The sequence below is a fragment of the Salmo salar genome, chromosome 14 (assembly GCF_965601325.2).
Source record: "Salmo salar chromosome 14, fSalSal1, whole genome shotgun sequence".
Lineage (NCBI taxonomy): Eukaryota > Metazoa > Chordata > Actinopteri > Salmoniformes > Salmonidae > Salmo > Salmo salar.
In genome coordinates this window covers 32987938-33011753 of record NC_138304.1, presented here as the reverse complement: position 1 = coordinate 33011753, position 23816 = coordinate 32987938, and the positions used below count along the sequence as shown (strand labels likewise).

The 23816-nt window shown below is 40.5% G+C and overlaps 1 protein-coding gene across 4 annotated transcripts in view; it reads right to left on the bottom strand.

The window, feature by feature from the left end:
* Nucleotides 1–765: 765 nt before the first annotated feature.
* LOC106569131 (dystrobrevin alpha) overlaps nt 766–23816 on the bottom strand; it is a 37567-nt gene continuing 14516 nt past the window's right edge. For 2 of the 4 annotated variants that reach the window (XM_082960913.1, XM_082960912.1), the window contains exons 11-21: nt 15630–15717; nt 15135–15229; nt 14671–14784; nt 13001–13097; nt 12279–12299; nt 3614–3773; nt 3414–3503; nt 3219–3318; nt 2975–3104; nt 2821–2859; nt 766–2643 (exon numbers count right to left, since the gene is read on the bottom strand). In XM_082960913.1, the coding sequence (XP_082817039.1) occupies nt 2842–2859; nt 2975–3104; nt 3219–3318; nt 3414–3503; nt 3614–3773; nt 12279–12299; nt 13001–13097; nt 14671–14784; nt 15135–15229; nt 15630–15717 (913 nt within the window). In that variant the 3' untranslated portion in view covers nt 766–2643; nt 2821–2841. Of the gene's footprint in view, nt 2644–2820; nt 2860–2974; nt 3105–3218; nt 3319–3413; nt 3504–3613; nt 3774–9955; nt 11837–12278; nt 12300–13000; nt 13098–14670; nt 14785–15134; nt 15230–15629; nt 15718–23816 lie in introns of those variants that run through there. The other 2 variants (XM_082960914.1, XM_082960915.1) reach the window with 2 other exon arrangements.

The following is a 23816-nucleotide window of genomic DNA, read 5'->3' as shown; positions in this document are numbered from 1 at the left end:
ATAGTAGGCTGATATACAGCCAAGAAAGTAGGCGGAGTGACGCACCGCCTGCTTTCGGACCGCCATAATACCAAAGAAGAAGATACTTGTTGAACAGCAGGGGGCACTCAAGTCCTACGTAGAGGGAGGAAGACAGAACAATGGAGTGGCCTGTCAAGCAAGAGCAGGAGAGCAGAAACAGAGGACAGAGCAGGCAAAGCAATGAAACGATGGTGTCAGTTTCATAAATAAGTTAGGAGCAAGAAAGCATGAAATGTCATTAGCATTTAAGATTACCTTGGCTGAAATGCTTCGGCGAAGGCCTTTTCTTTGGCCCAAGGGGTTATTTGACATACTTTCAGACGTTCAGTACCCAGCTGCTGCGTGCAATTGTTCTACTGATTTAAATTCTTAGGGAATCATGTCAACTTGAAGGCTACTTCTGAATTCAACAGAGACCCTATATTATTGACAGTTGCCAAGGGATACACCTACAGTCTGTGTGAGGTTATACACAAGTAGTGATCTTATCTAGCAATGGTTGTCTGCTCTTTTGTTCTAACTGGGAGGGTGTGTGATGAATTAAATGCAGTGAGCTGGGTGCATTGAACTAGTGACAGATAATAAATTGTGGGGCAGTAAAGCAAACCTATGGGAATTCATAGTGCTATCCTGGAATCCAAACTGATATTCTCAGTTTCATCATTGCTTCAAACAGATATCAGTTTGGATTCCAGGCTATGCAGGTGCCTTTTATAAGTGATGGATAAAAAGAAGAGAAAGAGCTCATAGGCAACAACATTATCATGTTGTGTCAAATCTTTATTATGCATCATCACCACCATGCAAAATCACTTATACGAATTAGTTTGAAAATCATACTAGATATATTTCACACATTTATTGGCTTGCACCACATATTTTAAAGTGACTGGGTAACATTTACACACAATGAGCTTGGTTACCAAGTGTGTGACTGTGAGTGTCTTTGAGTGTATGTTTGTGAGAGATTTGTGTGTGAGTGAGTATAAGAACGCTAATAATTTGGTCAGAACATTTAAATGACAATGCAACTTCAAAATCTCTGGTAAAACAGAAGATATTGATTCTGAAACATGGTAAACAAACAATGTCCTCTGTTCTTGCAAGTGTAAACCTTAGAATCTGGAGTGTTATGAACAATGTTGTCCATTATATGTACTGTACTGTCCATTCTATCTACTATGTACTGTCTACGTACTGTACTCCCTACTCCAATTTCATTTATGTCGTCACATCTTCAAATCTCAAGCAGCTATAATAAAATAAACTCAACTATAACTCTTAATCAATGTATAGCTATTAGGTAACAAAATCCTTCAGTAGACAATATTACTTTCCAGCATTAGATGTATCATAGGTTCAGCTTCTTTGTCTTATACTGTCTCATTCTCTTAGTATCACCTAACGGCTTAATACTCCAGGTGGAATTAAATAAAATTTGCAATGTGGCAAACACAACATGCAGAAGGCAAATAACATTGTTCCTCGGCTGCAAAGTTGTCTTACGTAATACAGTACTATTAACTACTAGGCAATACTTGTGGGTGAAATAAACAAATTGATTTTGACAGTGAATTTATCAGTGGCTGGAACAATGTTAGCTACAGTACATGCTGCATTGAAGGTCTGACTGTACCCCATCCAAAGGTGAGCTAGACTAACCAGCTAAGGCAAATAAAATAAACTATCTGACAAGCCACTCTTTCAATAGGTCAATCAAAAAGCTAAAAGGTCAAACAACAAATACAAAAGCGATACAACACCAGTATCATTCGACTGGTGGGCCAACCAGGTCATAGCGTCAGACATACTGTAGCTACCCTCTGGATTATACAGTTGTGCCTCAGTTTACACATATACCAAGTTTACTATTTGGTTTAAAAAGCAATCTCACCAGCAATACACCTACAGCAGGGGTATCAAACATACGACCCGCAGGTCAGAGGGCGTCCAATCTGGCCCGTGGGTGGTTTGAGTAAAAATACACTTTAAAATGAAAAAAAAAGGACTAAAATCTAATCAAAACTGTGTAGAAATGATATTGGACCTATACTCATACAGTTTCTTGACAGTCCAGCTCGCTACTAAACAGTCAGAGATCATAGGCAATTCCCAAAATGATGGATAGAGGACAATTTTTTGCAAATTTTGACAGCAAGGAAATATTTTAAACAATTCAGTGCGACACTCCGGACCTCGTTGAAGACCGAATGCGGCCTCAGGGAAAAATTAACTACAGCATATATTTGCACAATTCTTCAACAACTCATACCCAAAAATAATATGATTAAATATCAAATAATTGTCAACAAAGCTATTCGATTTTATGGCACCGGTGGTATAATAGACAGCTGCTTTGTTTAATAATCCCTCCATATCGGTTCACAGTATTCACTTAGAAATGCTGTTGGTTTAAAAAATAGATCTTTACATAATATAACTATGTATTCTATTGTTGGATTTAGCAGTGTAATAACTTTGATCCTTCCTCCTTGTCACTTCTTTTTTAGCTTGACTTGCATGCATGTGGACCATCATCTCTTCACAGCCTTCTCTATATGCCTTCTCTTCTCATCCATCTTCCAGTGTTTTTCTACTTTTGTGGCTTTTCATATTGCTTACCTGTTGAGAGGACAGGGAGTTAAATACTCTGCCCATTTGTACTGGAATATAGCGTAGTGAGAAAAAATATATTCCAGGCAGTGAATCAAATAGACACAGAAGATGAATAGTTATTATTTTTGCGCAGTGAACATCAAATGGTAAGAACATGTAAAATAAATACATTCGTCTTCTTACCAGGAGACTTGTTAAACAAGGTCATTGCTGCAAAGTCACCTGTACCGCACCAAGAAAACAACCAAAATGAAGAGAGAAGAATTCAAGGAATATGTAAGGAATGTGTTTTGAAATGCACTTATTTTCCATTATAATAACTCAAACCATAGGTCACCATATGGGTTTTCTCTTGCTCCCGTCTGTGTTTTAGTTGTTCCCCCATCTTCAGCTCATCCTCCAGCACCTGAACCAAGTCATTCTCATAGCACTCCTCCTCAACTCCACCAGGGTTCCTGCCACCAACACTATGGAGGTAAATCCAACATTACCATACTGCAATCTTCTATATATGATTTGGAGCTTTTATAGAGATTCATACAGCATATCTACACACTGTGCATACTACATACTGTAGTTACCGTGGTTTAGTGCTCATCTGTGCTAGAAGATCGGAAGTGGGAGAGGAGACCAGTTCATCTGTCTGAGAGTCCATGTTGCTCCCTGATTGACTTCCAGCCTCTGGAGAAGACAAAACACACACAGCTTTAAAATGCTCGGAGGATATGAAAGGTATATTTTCAAAAGTCAGAGACACAATGAGACCATAGTATTACCTGAATTGAGCTCTTTAACCAATGAAGACATGGTGTTGGTGATGGAGTCAGCAGCAACAAGGAGGTCATTTCTCAAGTTCCTTCTGGGGCCTGGAGATAGAACAGAGGCTGGTACATAAGCCTACACACACTGTGGCATTCCAGAACCTGAGGAGGCTACTGCACTCCTAACTGTAAAGGTGTGTGAGTGTGTGTATTACCCTGAGCGAAGGCCTCCTGCACGTCCCCTCCCACACCCATGAGTGAGTCCTGAGGGGTGTGAGTGGGTGTGGTGCCGGCAGATTCTGACTGGGTTGGCATGGGGATGGGCCGACTGACTGTGTGGCTGGGAGACGAGCGGGGGGAGCCAGGTCCCTGAGTCTGAAACAGGAAACAGGAAGCATGGGTTTAGCGTGACTCTAGGTGTCACTTCCTGTCACTGTGTCAGTAGTTGCAGTAGTACACCAGTGCAGTAACAACCAGTGATCATCCACAATGATCTATCTAATGTTTGTGGAGCTATTTCTATACTGAATGACTCAGTTATTAGGATTCTCATTAGCTACAGCAGCTACTCTTCCTGGGGTACAAATACATGACGAAGTACAGAACAGTAACAGACAAGAACAACATAAGATATTACATTAAATATAAAATAAGGGGCCTCCCGAGTGGTGCAGTGGTCTAAGGCACTACATCGCAGTGTTGTGAGTCCTATAGGGCGGCGCACAATTGGCCCAGTGTCATCCAGGTTAGAGGAGGGTTTGGCCGGGGGGGCTTTACTTGGCTCATCGTACTCTAGCGACGCCTTGTGGCAGGCCGGGCTACTGCGAGCTGACAGCAGTCATCGGTTGAACGGTGTTTCCTCCGACACATTGGTGCAGCTGGCTTCTGGGTTAAGCGAGCGGGTGTTAAGAAGCGCGGCTTGGCGGGTCATGTTTTGGAGGACGCATAACTCGACCTTCGCCTCTCCCGAGCCCGTTGGGGAGTTGCAGCGATGAGACAAGATCGTAATTTGACCCCCCCAAAAAAATATGAGTTATATATAGGAAAGACAACAAGAGACAACAAACATGCTATCATATATATTAATATTATTATATACAGTACAGTTAAATTAGATCTTTAGAAAGAGGCCAGGCGCTATGGTACAATATGTTTTGTATCTGTTTTTTAAAGATAAACATCTGGTGGCAGAATATTACATGATGACATGGCTCTATATAAAACTAAATCTGTTTTTGGTTTGGTTTGGGTACCGTGAAGAAACCCATAGTGGCATGTCTGGTAGGGTATGTATGTCTGTTCAAAGTGTATGCAAATAGATTATTTAAGTGGTTAGCCATTTTCAACACACAAATGATTCTTAAAAAGACTAGAAGTGAGGTCGTCAATTTCTCCTCAACCATGAAAGACTATCATGCATGTTGTTGATGTTAGTTCAGTGTGTGCAGTTATAGGGCAAGGCGTGTTGCTTTGTTTTGAACCAGCTGCAGCTTTGCTAGGTCTTTCTTTGCTGCACCTGACCATATTACCGGACAGTAATCAAGATCGGACAAGATCAAAGCCTGAACAACTAGTACAGTTGATCTTTGTGTCAAAAACTCAAAACATCTTTTAATAACAGACATACCTCTACCATCTTCACAATAACTTTGTCAATATGACTTGATCCTGATAACTGACCATCCAATGGTACTCCTAGGAGTTCAGCTGCTTTGAACCAAATACAATGCTTTTGGTTTTAGATGTATGTAAGACCAGTTTATTGTTAATTACCCATTCTGACACTGACTATAACTCCTAAGAGTCTCATTGAGCTCACTGGCTGTAGGTGCTGATGTGTAGAGTGTGCAATCATCAGCATATATAGTAATTTTGGCTTCTTGTAAGACAAGTGGCAAATCATTTGTAAAAATAGAGTAGAGTAACGGCCCAAGGCAACTGCCCTGAGGGATACCACACTGTACATATCTGATGTTCGAGAAGCTTCCATTGAAGAATACTCTCAGAGTTCTATTGGATAAGTAACTCTCCAACCATGTGATCGCAGGTGATGTAAAGCCATAACAAGTGAGTTTTTTCAATAACAAATTATGATCAATAACATCAAAGGCTGCACTGAAATCTTACACTACAGCTCCAACTATAATCTTATTATCAGAGTCAGTGCAGTACTAGTTGAGTGCACTTCCTTATATGCATGCTGAAAGTCAGTAGTTAACTTAAAAAAAAACACAATTCTCTCCATCAGTTTACTAAGAACAGGAAGCAAACTGATTGGGCGGCTGTAAGAGACAGCAAAGTGCGCTTTACTATTGTTAGGCAGTGGAATTACTTAAGCTTCTTTTCACGCCTGTGGGCACACACTCCGTTAGGCTTTGGCAAAAGAAAGGGGTAGTAATACAGTCTGCTACCATTCTCAATATTTTCCCATTTAGATTATTTATACCTGGTGGCTTATCATTATTGATGGATAACAACCGTTTTTCCACCTCTTTCACACAAACTTGACCAAATTCAAAACAGCAATCATTATTAGATCTTCAGTAGACAAATATGATGGCTCACTGTTCAATATTGTCATTTCACTTCTCAGTTTGTCCACTTTACCGGTTAAATAGTAACTGAAATGATTGTCTATATCAAAAGGTTTTGTGATAAATGACCCATCAACTTCAACAAACGATTATTTGGGTTTTCTGCCCATAATGTCATGTTTTTTATTTGTATCATTTATTTTGTTTTGGTAAAATATACAGTACCAGTCAAAAGTTTGAACACACCTACTGATTTAAGGGTTTTTCTTAATTTTTTACTATTTTCTACATGGTAGAATGATAGTGAATAAATAAAAACTATGAAATAACACATTTAGACTCATGTTGTAACCAAAAAAGTGTAAAACAAATTACATTTTAGATTCTTCAAAGTAGCCACCCTTTGCCTTGATGACAGCTTTGCACACTCTTGACATTCTCTCAACCAGCTTCACCTGGAATGCTGGGATGGGATGGCATATTGCTTCAGAATGCTGTGGTAGCCATGCTGGTAAAATGTGCCTTGAATTCTAAATAAATTACATACAATCTCACCAGCAAAGCACCCCCACACCATCACACCTCCTGCTCCATGCTTCACGGTGGGAACGACATATGCGGAGATCATCCATTGACCTACTCTGCGTCTCACAAAGACACGGCGGATGGAACCAAAAATCTCAAATTTGGACTCATCAGACCAAAGGACAGATTTCCACCGGTCTAATGTCCATTGCTCGTGTTTCTTGGCCCAAGCAAGTCTCTTCATATTATTGGTGTCCTTTAGTAGTGGTTTCTTTGCAGCAATTCAACCATAAAGGCCTGATTCACGCAGTCTCCTCTGAACAGTTGATGTTGAGATGTGTCTGTTACTTGAACTCTGTGAAGCATTTATTTGGCCTACAATTTCTGAGGCTAGTAACTCTAATGAACTTATCCTCTGCAGCAGAGGTAACTCTGGGTCTTCCTTTCCTGTGGCGGTCCTCATGAGAGCCAGTTTCATCATAGCGCTGCAATGGTTTTTGCGACTGCACTTTCAAAGTTCTTTGAATGTTCTGCATTGACTGACCTTCATGTCTTAAAGTAATGACTGACTGTCGTTTCCTTTTGCTTATTTGAGCTGTTCTTGTGGCCTTGGTCTTTTGCAAAATAGGGCTATCTTCTGTATACCACCCCTACCTTGTCACAACACAACTGATTGGCTCAAACACATTAAGAAGGAAATTCCACAAATTAACATTTAACAAGGCACACTTGTTAATTGAAATTCATTCCAGGTGACTACCTCATGAAGCTGGTTGAGAGAATGCCAAAAGTGTGCAAAGCTGCCATCAAGTCAAAGGGTGGCTACTTTGAAGAATCTTGTCACGCCCTGACCTGAGAGAGACGGTTTATTTCTATATTTTGTTAGGACAGGGTGTGGGGTGGGCATTCTATGTTTTATATTTCTATGTTTTGGCCAGGTATGGTTTCCAATCAGAGGCAGCTGCCTATCGTTGTCTCTGATTGGGAACCATACTTAGGCAGCCCTTTTTCCCTCCTTGAGTTGTGGGATGTTATTTTTGTACTGCTCGGTAAGCCTGCAAGACGTGACGGTCGTTTACCATTGTTTATTATTTTGTTTAAGTATTCTGAGTAACAATAAATATCAAGATGAACACTTACCACGCTGCACCTTGGTCTACTCCTTTGGACAACCGTTACAAATCTAAAATATATTTTGATTTGTTTAACACTTTTTTGGTTACTACATGATTCAATGTGTTATTTCATAGTTTTCATGGCTTCACTATTATTCTACAATGTTGAAAATAGTAAAAATAAAGAAAAACCTATGAATGTGTAGGTGTGTCCACATTTTTTTTACCCCTTTTCTCCCCAATTTCGTGGTATCCAATTGGTAGTGACAGTCTTGTCCCATGGCTGCAACTCCCGAACGGACTCGGGAGAGGCAAAGGTCGAGAGCCGTGCGTTCTCTGAAACACAACCCAGCCAAGCTGCACTGCTTCTAGACACACTGCTCGCTTAACCCGGAAGCCAGCTGCACCAATGTGACGGAGAAAACACTGTACACCTGGCGACCGTACACGTCAGCATGCATTGTACCCAGCCCACCACAGGAGTCGCTAGTGCACGATGGGACAAGAACATCCCTGCTGGCCAAACCCTCCCCTAACCCGGACGACGCTGGGCCAATTGTGCGCCGACCCATGGGTCTCCCTGGCACGGCCGGCTGCGACAGAGCCTGGACTCGAACCAGGATCTCTAGTGGCACAGCTAGCACTGCGATGCAGTGCCTTTGACCACTGCGCCACTCGGGAGGTCCGTGTCCAAACTTTTGACTGGTACTGTATATACAGTTGAAGTCGGAAGTTTACATATACTTAGGTTGGAGTCATTAAAACTCATTTTTCAACCACTCCACAAATTTCTTGTTAACAAACTATAGTTTTGGTAAGTCGGTTAGGACATCTACATTGTGCATGACACAAGTCATTTTACTAACAATTGTTTACAGACAGATTATTTCACTTATAATTCACTGTATCACAATTCCAGTGGGTCAGAAGTGTACATACACTAAGTTGACTGTGCCTTTAAACAGCTTGGAAAATTCCATAAAATAATGTCATGGCTCTAGAAGCTTCTGATAGGCTAATTGATATCATTTGAGTCAATTGGAGGTGTACCTGTGCATGTATTTCAATGCCTACCTTCAAACTCAGTGCCTCTTTGCTTGACATCATGGGAAAATCAAAAGAAATAAGCCAAGACCTCAGAAAAATATTGTAGACCTCCACAAGTCTGATTCATCCTTGGGAGCAATTTCAAAACACCAGAAGGTACCACGTTCATCTGTAAAAACAATAGTACGCAAGTATATACACCATGGGACCACGCAGCCGTCATACCACTCAGGAAGGAGACGCGTTCTGTCTCCTAGATGAACGTACTTTGGTGCGAAAAGTGCAAATCAATCCCAGAACAACAGCAAAGGACCTTGTGAAGATGATGGAGGAAACAGGTACAGAAGTATCTATCCACAGTAAAACAAGTCATATATCGTCATAACCTGAAAGGCCGCTCAGCAAGGAAGAAGCCACTGCTTCAAAACCGCCATAAAAAAGCCACATTATGGGTTGCAACTGCACATGGGGACAAAGATTGTACTTTTTGTAGGAATATCCTCTGATCTGATGAAACAAAAATATGTTTTGAGGAAAAAGGGGGAGGCTTGCAAGCCAAAGAACACCATCCCAACCGTGAAGCATGGGGGTGGCAGCATCATGTTGTGGGGGTGCTTTGCTGCAGGAGGGACTGGTGCACTTCACAAAATAGATGGCATCATGAGGTAGGAACATTATGTGGACATATTGAAGCAACATCTCAAGACATCAGGAAGTTAAAGCTTAGTCGCAAATGGGTCTTCCAAATGGAAAATGACCCCAAGCATACTTCCAAAGTTGTGGCAAAATGGCTTAAGGACAACAAAGTCAAGGTATTGGAGTAGCCATCACAAAGCCCTGACCTCAATCGTATAGAAAATATGTGGGCAGAACTGAAAAAGTGTGTGCGAGCAAGGAAGCCTACAAACCTGACTCAGTTACACCAGCTCTGTCAGGAGGAATGGGCCAAAATTCACCCAACTTATTGTGGGAAGCTTGTGGAAGGCTACCCGAAACGTTTGACCCAAGTTAAACAATTTAAAGGCAATGCTACCAAATACTAATTGAATGTATGTAAACTTCTGACCCACTGGGAATGCAATGAAAGAAATAAAAGCTGAAATAAATCATTCTCTCTACTATTATTCTGACATTTCACACTCTTAAAATAAAGTGGTGATCCTGACTGACCTAAGACAGGACATTTTTACTAAGATTAAATGTCAGGAATTGTGAAAAACTCAGTTTAAATGTATTTGGCTAAGGTGTATGTAAACGTCCGACTTCAACTGTATATATTTAGTCACAACATTTCTCAATTGACAGTATAAAAAACCAATCAGCTGAGCAGCCAGACTTGTTTGCCACCTTTTTTGCATCATTTCTTTGAACCATAACATTTTCAATTCACCATCTTTCCAGAGGGCTCTAACAGTTCTCATAGTTAGTTTCTTAACAGTTGCATGTTTGTCAACAATTGGCAAGAACAATATAACAAATACTGCAAGTGCTGTATCTGGATTCTCTTCCTTATACACATCAGACCAACATACCAACATACACTACTGTTCAAAAGTTTGGGGTCACTTAGAAATGTCCTTGTTTTTGAAAGAAAAGCACATTTTTTGGCCATTAAAATAACATCAAATTGATCAGACATACAGTGTAGACATTGTTAATGTTGTAAATGACAATTGTAGCCGGAAACGGCAGATGTTTTAATGGAATATCTACATAGGTGTACAGAGGCCCATTATCAGCAACCATCACTCCTGTGATCCAATGGCACGCTGTGTTAGCTAATCGAAGTTTATAATTTTAAAAGGCTAATTGATCATTAGAAAACCCTTTTGCAATTATGTTAGCACCGCTGAAAAACTGGCCTTCTTTAGACTAGTTGAGTATCTGGAGCATCAGCATTTGTGGGTTCGATTACAGGCTCAAAATGGCCAGAAACAAAGACCTTTCTTCTGAAACTTGTCAGTCTTTTCTTGTTCTGAGAAATGAAGGCAATTCCATGTGAGAAATTGGCAAGAAACTGAAGATCTCGTACAATGCTGTGTACTACTACCTTCACAGAACAGCGCAAACTGGCCCTAACCAGAATAGAAAGATTGAGAGGCCCCGGTGCACAACTGAGCAAGAGGACAAGTATATTAGAGTGCCTAGATTGAGAAACAGACGCCTCACAAGTCTTCAACTGGCAGCTTCATTAAATAGTACCCGCAAAACACCAGTCTCAATGTCAATAGTGAAGAGGCGACTCCGGGATGCTGGCCTTCTAGGCAGAGTTCCTCCTGAGAAAACATTTTGTATGATCTCTTATAAATAACTTTAGGCCCTTCCTTGTTATTGCCACAATGTTATGGTCACTACAGCCAATGGGAACTTATATTGCTTTGGACCAAATCTCTGCAGCATTGGTGAAGATATATTCAATGCAAGTGGATGTCACAGATCCACCACTATTGGACAACACTCTAGTTGGTTGAGTGATAACCTGGGTTATGTTACAGTCATTACTCACAGTAAGAAGCTTCCTCTTGAGAGGACAACTAGATGATTACCAGTCAATGTTCAGGTCACCAGTAAAATACATTTCTCTGATAGCATCAGGGTCCTTATCTAACATCACACACATATTCTCCAGATACTTACAGTTTGCATTTGGTGACCTATAGCAGCACCTTAAAAGAAGAGGCTTCAGATGAGGCAGGTGAACCTGCAACCACAGCACTTCTACTTCACATGTCATGAGATCCTCTCTGAGCTCCCCCGTAGACATTCCTGTCTTTTCAATAGATGTTATATCATTGTATTCCTACTGCTGTATCAAAGGTGTGTTCTAAGCGAGCCTCAGAAATTGCTAATATATTCATATTATCTAAGATAAGTAAATTACTAATGTCATGAACTTTGTTACTGAGGTTACATATATTTATAAGAGCTAACTTTAACCCTTTTCCTGGGTATCTTATGTAAAACTCATAATGATAATAGGTTGTATTTTTAATTATTCTATGTCTGATAATAAGAAAGAAGTAATTCATGGATTCTTTTGCAGATTATGTTCAGCAGATGCCTTGTCTGGTTTAGCTCGGCTGCAGCAGGGTGCTCTATTCTTTGTGTCGCTTCTGCATAGCTGTCTTGCTGGACTGTTGGTCTCTTCTGATTGGGGTGTTGTCCTGTTAGCATGGGAGGGTAGTTGGAATTCATGAAGTTATGAATATCCATAGGTCTGTATGGGGAACGTAAAGTAGGGATTGTAGTTTTGGTCAGGAAAAGCTCATGGCCCTACTCCTCATCACTGCGTGAAACCTCCAAGAGTTGTGTCAGTAATAGCATAATTCCCATATTGTTAATTATAATGTTATAAGACCCAGTAATGGATCAAAAATTGCTAAAGTTCAGGCCAGCAGAGTTTTCTGCTGAAAACACATCCATGGTTGGTGAGCAACAAACATTGAGCACGTGCCATAATGCATTTTAGGCCCATTTAGCAGCACTTTACATTAAGTCAATATTATTTAAATATCTAACATGCTGTTAGTTCATCTGACTGACGCATTTTCAGTTCCCATGAGAACTGATAAAATATTGTCAGCAAAACCACAAACATCACATTCAGAAGTTTCTTTGTAAGAAGCATTAGTTATTTTAGGTTTCACAGACGAACTTACAGCTTGCTTCCTTTCCTCCTCCTGTTGAGAAAAACGTTATTCATGTACTGTCCCAAAAGCACACAATAGTATAATCAATCAATGAAGACAATTTCTTTCATATGTAAAAACTTATAGGGATTTTCTCCCATATAGTAGGCTTTAGCAAGTCTGATGCTAGCATAGTTATGCTAGGTAGGGCTAACTGGATTAGCATTGATCCCTTCATTGGAGTAATTAGATTGATAGCCTTACCACTTAATTCAGTACAGTAAGCAGTTTATGTGAGGCTTCTTAAACCCCTTTCCCCATTGACTGTTGTTGTGTCCGACTCTAACTGAATTGTATCCTATATATCCATTATGTGAGTTATGTTGTTTGTATGTTGCCAGTGGTCATAACATATGATCAAAACACTGTTCTTAGTAGAATGACCAGTAGAAGGTCTGGAAAAGGTTATATCTCAAACATTTTAACATGAAGAAACTGGGGAACACAAACACCTTTTTTTGTAAAGAGACGTTTGGATTATGGTAAGAAGATGAGAAAGGAAGACTTGTCAAACAAGAGCAACTCAGGATTTACTGAAGATATGGAAACTTCCTTATGATGAAGCCCCAGTGAGATTTGAAGAAGTGCTCTCTCTAGTGGTGGGATAATGAAAAGTGTGTTGGATTTTCTACCCGTCTCATTAGCAGGCCTACATTACAGTAGAAATGAAACTGTATGGCTTTCTCACGCACCTTCAGCAGCAGCATCAGCTGCTCCAGCTGTACCATGAGTTCCCTGCGACTCTCCTGCAGAGCAGACATCCTCTGCTCCAGCTCATCTTTGCGTTGCCTGGTAGAGGAAAAACAACCATAATAAACTCAGCAAAAAAATAAATGTCCCTTTTTCAGGACCCTATCTTTCAAAGATAATTCGTAAAAAACTAAAATAACTTCACAGATCTTCATTGTAAAGGGTTTAAACACCGTTTCCCATGCTTGTTCAATGAACCATAAACAATTCATGAACATGCACCTGTGGAACGGTCGTTAAGACACTAACAGCTTACAGACGGTAGGCAATTAATGTCACAGTTATGGAAACTTAGGACACTAAAGAGGCCTTTCCACTGACTCTCAAAAACACCAAAAGAAAGATACCCAGGGTCCCTGCTCATCTGCATGAACATGCCTTAGGCATGCTGCAAGGAGGCACGAGGACTGCAGATGTGGCCAGGGCAATAAATTGCAATGTCCGTACTGTGAGACGCCTAAGACAGCGCTACAGGGAGACAGGACGGACAGCTGATCGTCCTCGCAGTGGCAGAGCACGTGTAACAACACCTGCACAGGATCGGTACATCCGAACACCTGTGGGACAGGTACAGGATGGCAACAACAACTGCCCGAGTTACACCAGGAACGCACAATCCCTCCATCAGTGTTCAGACTGTCTACAAGACTGTCAGACTGTCTACAGGCTGAGAGAGGCTGGACTGAGGGCTTGTAGGCCTGTTGTAAGGCAGGTCCTCACCAGACATCACCAGAAACAACGTCGCCTATGGGCACAAACCCACCGTTGCTGGACCAGACAGGACTGGCAAAAGGTGCTCTTCACTGACGACTCGCGGTTTTGTCTCACCAGGGGTGATGGTCGGATTTGCGTTTATTGTCGAAGGAATGAGCATTACACCGAGGCCTGTACTCTGGAGTGGGATCGATTTGGAGGTGGAGGGTCCGTCATGGTCTGGGGCGGTGTTTCACAGCATCATCGGACTGAGCTTGTTGTCATTGCAGGCAATCTCAACGCTGTGCGTTACAGGGAAGACATCCTCCTCCCTCATGTGGTACCCTGGTGGCATGACAATGCCATACTGCTTGTTCTGTGCGTGATTTCCTGCAAGACAGGAATGTCAGTGTTCTGCCATGGCCAGTGAAGAGCCCGGATCTCAATCCCATTGAGCACATCTGGGACCTGTGGGATCGGAGGGTGAGGGCTAGGGCCATTCCCCCAGAAATGTCCGGGAACTTGCAGATGCCTCGGTGGAAGAGTGGGGTAACATCTCACAGCATGAACTGGCAAATCTGGTGCAGTCCATGAGGAGGAGATGCACTGCAGTACTTAATGTAGCTAGTGGCCACACCAGATACTGACTGTTATTTTTGATTTTGACCCTCCCTTTGTTCAGGGACACATTATTCAATTTCTGTTTGTCACATGTCTGTGGAACTTGTTCAGTTTATGTCTCAGTTGTTGAATCTTGTTATGTTCATACAAATATTTACACATGTTAAGTTTTCTGAAAATAAACGCAGTTGACAGTGAGAGGACGTTTCTTTTTTTGCTGAGTTTATATACAAATGTAATTGTCCATTTAAATGGTCACAGATTGTTTTGTAGAAGAATTTGAGATGGGTCGGTCTACCTGAGAAGCCGTAACTCGGCCAGCAGAGTGGGGTTCTGTTGGGACGTGCATGTGGGAGGCTGGGAGGCCTGCTCGTGCTGCACTTTCAGACGCTGGATCTCCTGCAAGATCTCTCTGTGACACACATAAACACAGGCCAGTTGAAGCTAGTATGTCACATATGTAGGCTTTCTGAAGTAGTTTTGTTTGTGTGATTTAGATGGTGTGATGGATTACAGGGGGTTCTACCAGCTAGCTTGACGACATTAAGACTTGAGTTGCTTTTGTATTTTTCTGGTACTACCATGCAAACAGGGCTACAGCCCATTTGAATAACTACCAACCACAGTTGTGTGGGAAGCACATTAAGTACCACATTAAATAACCTATCACATTCCTTTCATGTAATTTGGCACGATGGCAGGGCTGGAAAGAATAGGTGAACAGAGAGAGAAAAGCAAATTCAGATGGAAACCATCCCTGACCTGTTTTTGCTCTCTAGCTCAGCAATAAGCTGCCTCTGCTGCTTGTTGGCATCCAGAGAGAAAGAGATATCGTTGGGGACCCTCTGCTGCTGTTGCTGTAAGACACATGACATTATCATTACACACAGGGACACATGATATTATCATTACACACAGGGACACATACCATTATCATTACAAATGGGGACATTATGACATCATCATTACACACAGGGACACATGACATCATTACACACAGAGACACATTACATTATCTACAGTACTGATGTCATCTGGCTGATGTTATTTCCTTATACACTACTACATAGCAGTGACATAATCAGCCACAGCGAACACTGATGGGTCAAGATTACAGGCACAAGCTCTTCCTGAATGGGAAACCTGACTAAGGAAAACAGGCATTTGCAATCAATGTGAATTCGTGCTGAGCACATGTCAGGATGCTATTCATGGTATTTCCTACTACTATGACCACCGATAGCATGTGTGTCTCACCGCGGCGTCTGCGTCAGAGGCCAGTCTAGCAGCGTAGTGGGCGATGAGACTGTGCTCTTCCTCCTGGTGGTAACTGCTCTCCAGCAAACTAAACAGGTGGAGAGAGGAGGGGAGACAGTCATCTGTCATCTACATATCTACATATTTACTGCAGTTAGGTAACTAGACACACAGACACAAAATACTGCTGCCAAATATAAAGAGTAGTTCTGCACTTACTTACATTACTGTACATCAATTTCAAATGATAATTGCAACAGTATCTGTATGATTGGTTAGTTAATTATAATGTATTTACATGCAAACACTGGAGAGTAGTTTGTATTGACTTCCATGTCAATTGTTGACGCTATTTTACAGATAAAACTATTAAAAGGTTCTCGGCTGCACATTTTTGGGACAAAATCAAAGCCATTTTGCTGAAGCCTTATAGCAGCTACATACCAATGCGCGCGCGCACACGCACACACACACACACACACACACACACACACACACACACACACACACACACACACACACACACACACACACACACACACACACTATAAGCACTAAGGAACAACATTCAGCTTATACAAATGCTAAGGAAAGTTACATGCAGTTGAATCTGTAAGTATTTTCCATCTGCAGAAAGATCTCTAAGATGATGCTACTACAGAGTCCACAGAGGCGGAGCGAAGCAGGAGAGAAGAACAGCAAGGACCGAAGCAGATGATTCCTACTAATCTTAGCACCCTCACAAAATAGTCCTTTCAGATGGATACTTCAGGAAACGGTCAGTAGCTTCCATTGGATAATTTTGTAAGGATCTGAGTTTCCTTTCAGCGAAATGAACAACATTACAGGTAGAAATAGTTGAGATTTATCATACAGCATTTATTGAAACTTATAAAGACGCATTAAAGTCCAAGAAACAAAATCCAATCAAAGTACTTACTGTAACAGTCCAAGATGTTATAATAAAGGACAAACATAAACACAGATATTCTCTACAAATAACTGATTACTGCCACAGCAAAGAAGTAAACGCAGCAAAGTCTAATCTGTCATCATAAGCACATTAAAATGACAATTCTAGGGCAAGAAACTAGGTTTTTACTATATGAAGAGCAAAACAAATGCAAATTTGTACAGCCCTGTAACAACTTCATAAGCAAAACAGCATTGATTTAGCCTTCAAAACCTATTGCTTAGTAACAGCTGGTGAAAGCAGTATGGTTTATGAAAAGTGTTTAGCTACATTACTGTATGCCAACTTTTAAAAAACAAGTCAATGGTTTGTGAATGCACATACAGTGGCTTGCGAAAGTATTCACCCCCTTGGCATTTTTCCTATTTTGTTGCCTTACAACATGGAATTAAAATGAATATTTGGGGGTTTTCACCCCCCTCCCCACCTTTTGCAGCATTTATAGCTGCAAGTCTCTTGGGGTATGTCTCTATAAGCTTGGCATATCTAGCCACTGGGATTTTTGCCCATTCTACAAGGCAAAACTGCTCCAGCTCCTTCAAGTTGGATGGGTTACGCTGGTGTACAGCAATCTTTAAGTCATACCACATATTCTCAATTGGATTGAGGTCTGGGCTTTGACTAGGCCATTCCATGACATTTAAATGTTTCGCCTTAAATCACTCAAGTGTTGCTTTCGCAGTCTGCTTAGGGTCATTGTCCTGCTGGAAGGTGAACCTCCGTCCCAGTCTCAAATCTCTGGAAAACTGAAACAGGTTTCCCTCAAGAATCTCCCTGTATTTAGCTCCATCCATCATTCCTTCATTTCTGACCAGTTTCCCAGTCCCTGTCGATGAAAAACATCCCCACAGCAGGATGCTGCTGTTCTCGGGGTGATGAGAGGTGTTGGGTTTGAGCCAGAAATAGCGTTTTCCTTGATGGCCAAAAAGCTATATTTTTGTCTTATCTGACCAGAGTACCTTCTTCCATATGTTTGGGGAGTCTCCCACATGCCTTTTAGCGAACACCAAACGTATTTGCTTATTTTTTTTATTCAAAAAAGCAATGGCTTTTTTCTGGCCACTCTTCTGTAAAGCCCAGCTCTGTGGCGTGTACAGCTTATGTCCTATGGACAGATACTCCAATCTCCGCTGTGGAGCTTTGCAGCTCCTTCAGGGATATCTTTGGTCTCTTTGTTGCCTCTCTGATTAATGCACTCCTTGCCTGGTCCGTGAGTTTTGGTGGGCGGCCCTCTCCTTGAAGGTTTGTTGTGGTGCCATATTCTTTCCATTTATAATAATGGATTTAATGGTGCTCCGTGGGATGTTCAAAGTTTCTGATATTTTTTTATAACCCAACCCTGATCTGTACTTCTCCACAACTTTGTCCCTGACCTGTTTGGAGAGCTCCTTGCTCTTCATGGTGCCGCTTGCTTAGTGGTGCCCCTTGCTTAGTGGTGTTGCAGACTCTGGGGCCTTTCAGAACAGGTGTATATATACTGAGATCATGTGACAGATCATTGCGCACAGGTGGACTTTATTTAACTAATTATGTGACTTCTGAAGGTAATCATCAAGGCTGTAGTTTAACCTGGAACAGTGTAGGGTTTCAGAACACAAATGACACACATGATGAGAACAGGGAGGGGAAGAGAGTACTGGGCAAGGACAGGCAATATGCCTTGTCTCAGTCATTGAACAAGTCAAAAGATGAAAACAAAGTTGTGTTATGCTATCCCTTTGGGATACGTCTTTTGAATTCTCCTATGAAACAAATAGTATAGATATGAATGTGATACTGAACCTGTACTGCAGTTTCAAATAGTCTACAGTACACAGACAGAAAAAAATATGCATTTATATCTTGTATCATAATCTCCTTATGGGAATTTGATCTAAATAGTCAGTGTTTGGGTTTTCAACAGTGAAAGTATTGTAAGTAAATTAATGTCAAAACTTTAATATGTCATTGGTTTGACATTTAGAAAAATTCCCAAGTAACCTAGATACAAAGCCTAGTCATGCACTAACTGCCACTCTGTCTAATAAGGCTAATGATTTCAATAAGCATTTCAAGATTGATTGAGTGATTTTTGCTAAGTACTGTTTGCTTTCTAGAGACTCCCAAGACCAAAACCCAACGTTAACCACGTTGTCAATAGCCCTGAAATGCCAGAAGAAGAGAACATGCCCCCATTCAACCTCTAGTAATCATCACATCCACGCAAGGTACTATGGATCAGCATGATTAGGGCTGTGGCGGTCATGACATTTTTTCAGTCGGTGATTGTCAAGCAAATAACTGTCGGTCTCATGGTAATTTCCGTTAATTAACATAAACACATTCAGCATCTTCTGTCTTCCACACACAGCCTACAAGCCTCTGATGATGACCTTTGGAACATCTACATTTTTAAAAGGATAATAAATCCATGTAATATAGCCTACACCATCACAATAAATCTATTATTCATTTTAGACAGGTCTAAAGAAACATCATATGAAGAAAATGTAGTCTGTTTCAGAAGAACAGAATAGCATACCCTGCATTGTCCTTATGTTAGGCCTGATCTGGCTATGCCAAATGGCTGTGGGCTACACTAGTTCATTTAGCAGACAAGATTTGCTTAGAATTCTGTAGCATTATTTTATTGTATGAAGAATACAACTGAACATAGCTGAATAAAATAGAAAGTATATTTTTTCCAAACGATTTGAGGGAGTGCTCACATGCGGCTGTTCTGTGTTTAGCGGTTAACAAAGAAACAGGTACTCCTATATGCTTAATTTAGAGTTTTTTATGTAACTTTAGTTGTTCTACAAACATTGGGTTATATGTTTAGATTAGTAATACATTCTAAGGCTGCATGATGCGACTAATGATGATTTGAAAAAAGTTGCATGAAAGGCATGAGCTCTGCTTTGTTTTTTTACGCCGGCTTTACACACTTCAACAGTCTCTCATTCACAATTTGAAAAGCACTTAATAATGCCTCGAATTTCCCAGCTGCATCCCCTTTGTGTGGCCATAACCCCCCTAAAAAAAACATGCCTTTTGCAGCCAGTAGCTGTTATGCCCTTGGGCTGAATATATTAATTGTAATTCCCTTCTCCCTGCTGTGTGCCGAAGCACATCTCACTCACATGGCTCTCAGTCATGTGATCAGGTCTTTCTCACAGGCTACAAGTGAAGACAGACACATCAGGGACGCAACTGCGCGCGTCCTTATCTAATACCGAGGCGCCTATTGAAGATGTTGGAAGAACTGTCCACATTTACTTTTCGTCAGCCAACAAGATGAGTAGTCCTAACGAACAGCAAAAGCACTAGCCTATGTCAATCTATTATCCCCCATAGTACAACAGTTGACCTATTCTATTCTGTGCGAGAAATAAATATTCGAAACTTAGTCCGGGACAGTTGTGGGATGCGATAGATCCCAAATTAATACAACCACTAGCATAAAAAAACTGTTTTAAGCAATGAGCCTGACACAACAGATGAGAACGTTTAGCTTAAAATGTTGATAAACTATTAGGCTATTTCTTCACATTATAAGCGTAGCAATGCGCACAAGGCAGTAGCCTATAAGCGTGAATGTTCCATTAGCAGGAAAACACCATTCTCAAAAGTGACCACAAATGCGATTATACATGTAATACTTTTATTAAAATTAGCATTTTTATGGTGAAAATTAACTTCCCCAAACTTGAAACTCACACGCTGTATATGTATGCCAGTTAGGCTCTACACCCATTGTAAAGTGGATTAATGTGCTTCATTTTAAGAAGTTATTTGGACACTTTAGTTGTGATACAAACCTTATCAAAACGTATAGGTCTATGGGCTAGGCTACATGAGGTGTATGACTATGATTTGAAAAAGTAGAGAGAAAAAAGCATGCGCTGTTTGCCTGTGATAATATATAATTCACAAGTGATAGGCTAATATTGCCACCCATCACACTATTCTTAATTTAATCTTGTCTTTACATATACTAAATAATATATGTGTGAAATTTGTTTTGATTTAGAATGGACCATTATCATGGACCTGTCTCCTGCCAGCCAGGTAGGCTATACTCCTGTTTTAAAGAGAAGCAATGTGCTTAATATTAGGAAGGTTGATAAATAAATATAGTAGGCCTAGCCTATAGAAAGCTGATGGGATCCTCCTCTTTTTAATAGAGGCCATCACTCTGTTTCCTCACACAATTGCATAGACTATAGAAATGTTGCGCATCAGGAGCTCATCGGCTCTCATGAAGTGTTTGATTCGATTTTCGATTACTTTGCATTGATGTCAGAGTGATTAGAGGGACAAGAGTGCCGAGTACCAGTGGTGATTAGTACTTAAGTAAAAATACTTTAAAGTACTACTTTTTGGGGGTACCTGTACTTTACTATTTATATATTTGACTACTTTTACTTCACTACATTCCTTAAGAAAATATTGTACTTTTTACTCCCTATCACCCAAAATTACTCGTTACATTTTCAATGCTTAGCAAGACAGGAAATTGTCAAATTCACACACTTATCAACTGGTCATCCCTATGGCCTCTTATCTGGTGGACTCACTAAACCGACATGCTTTGTTTGTAAATGATGTTGCAGTGTGCCCCTGGCTTTCCGTAAATAAATAAAAAACTAGAAAATGGTGCCATCTGGTTTGCTTAATATAAGGAATTTGAAATTATTTATACTTTTACTTTTGTTATTTAAGTATATTTTAAACCAAATACTTTTAGACTTTTACACAAGTAGAATTTTACTGGGTGACTTTTACTTGAGTCATTTTCTATTAAGGTATCTTTACTTTTACTCAAGTATGACAGTTGGGTACTTTTTCCACCACTGCTGAGTACCAGGCAGTTAGCAAGTTTGGTATGCTACTAATGACCATCAGCAGCATCAGAGCTTGGAGAAACCTAATTACCATGACTAAACGGTCACATGGAATTTGACTGCCATTATGACTTGTGACCGCCGGTGTGGCGGTAATACGGTCACCGTAACAGCCCTAGGAATGAGTACTCGAGTATTCGAACGGACGTCAAAGCTCCATCTTTAACCAGAGATCACGTTTTTGTACTGTAAAACTATTTTTTATAAAAAAAATATTTAACTAGGCAAGTCAGGTAAGAATACATTCTTATTTACAATGACGTCCTACACCGGCCAAACTCGGACGACACTGGGCCAATTGTGCGCTGCCCTATGGGACTCTCAATCATGGCCAGTTGTGATATAGCCTGGATTCAAACAAGGGTGTCTGTAGTGACGCCTCAAGCACTAAGATGCAGTACCTTAGACCGCTGCGCCACTGGTGGAATGTGCTTTGTGGCAGCCTGAACTGGTAAGTACAATTTGGTCCAGATATTATTTTTTTTTTGTAGAACTGCAAAAGTGTGGCTCCCACTTTCTGGAGGACCGAGTTTTGCAATCAATCGAATGCCTGGTGTAATTAAAGTATGATAGCTAAGGAGATTAAGAAAAGTCTGCCGTTTGATTGCAAATATGCAGAGGGAGTCGAAAAGAGAACACACTGAAGAATGGTTGTATAAAACAACTGTCTCCGGATTACATCTTCAAACATCCGTGACTGAGAGGGAGAAGCCTCCATCCATGTATACGGGTAAGAAAGTCTAGCTAGCTACATTTTCAGATATTATACATTTCTAATTTTGTCAGAAAGTCATTTTAATTTAAAGTTAAATAATTGGTTAGCCTAGGCTATAACCCCCCTAAACATAGAGAGGTTCTGCAAAAGCATTAGCTTGATAAAGACATAAAAAATTATTAAAACTAGGCCTATACACGAAAAAGATGTAGATGTAATTCATCACCAATGCAGTATTCAATGTGGAACTGTTAATCCATTTATTAAATTCCTAAGAACAGGCAAAATAAACTAATTTGAAAGTTTGTATATCGAAAAGAAGACAGATTTAGTTTTGTAACCCTGAAAAAAATTGTCTTTCAACTTCGCAAATTGAGCCCCGTTTCAAATGATCACTCTTTGAGAATAACTTTTCCAGACGGGAGATGCGCATCACTTCGCAGTGGCATCTTTTTTCCCTTTGAAAAATATATGTTCTATTACATCAAGTTTTTTTTACTATAAAATAGGTGTGTTGACTGTGATAAGGGCTCGGGAAATAAAGCAAGGCTATGCCATTGCACGGTCACAGGCTTCTACATGCAAGCGCCCCTGCTGCGCTTACTGCCTTTTTGCATATTGTGTTCAACGATATAATATAACTAGTTGATATCAAGGATTCAATAAATGTATTTTAAATGGCACTTGCTTTTTTATTGACTGAATATATAAGGAGCAATTTAGCAAGTAGGATTTGATATTTGTAATGGTCATGATAAATTTGGCATCGTCGAGCACTATTGGCATAGGCCTACATGAATTATGTGTGTAACTTCTCCTGTAACTTTCCTTGGTTCTACCTGGCTCGCTCAGTCAAATCAAATCTAATCAAATGTTATTGGTCACATACACATATTTAGCAGATGTTATTGCGGGTGTAGCAATATGCTTGTGTTCCTAGCTCCAAAAGTGCAGTAATATCTAACAATTCACAACAATACACCCAAATCTAAAGTGTGTGTGTGTGTATATCTACCGTGTACTTATATTATTCCTGAGTCCAAAGCTGACATTACGAGCCAGCAAAACAGAAAATTAAAGAACTTACAAGTATGTAAAAAAGGACTGTAGTTGTATGTCAATCATTGTCCCATGTGGCTCAGTTGGTAGAGCATGGTGTTTGCAATGCCAGGGTTGTGGGTTCGATTCCCACGGGGGACCAGTACGGAGAAAAAATGTATGAAATGTATGCATTCACTGTAAGTTGCTCTGGATAAGAGTGTCTGCTAAATGACTAAAATGTAAAAATTACAGAGAGTGATTAAGTTAAGTACATGTTCAGTACACTGAGAACAGAAAAAAGGAACTTGAGAGAGACTCAAAGCTAATATTAGTGTCTTGCAGCAGTTAGTTTAACTCTCCCAGGTAATGTGGGACGCCTATGAAAAGTATTGTAATAGATACTCTACCCTAATGAACGGTTAATGGTCTTTACTATGCATGCACCATCTAGCATATTTCAGATATATCCTTGAGTATCACTTTGTATACACATAGGAAATCAGAAGAGTGACTGCTTCCACTGCAGTGTATGCTCTATAATGACTCTGTCTGCATCTGAAGAAGCACCATAT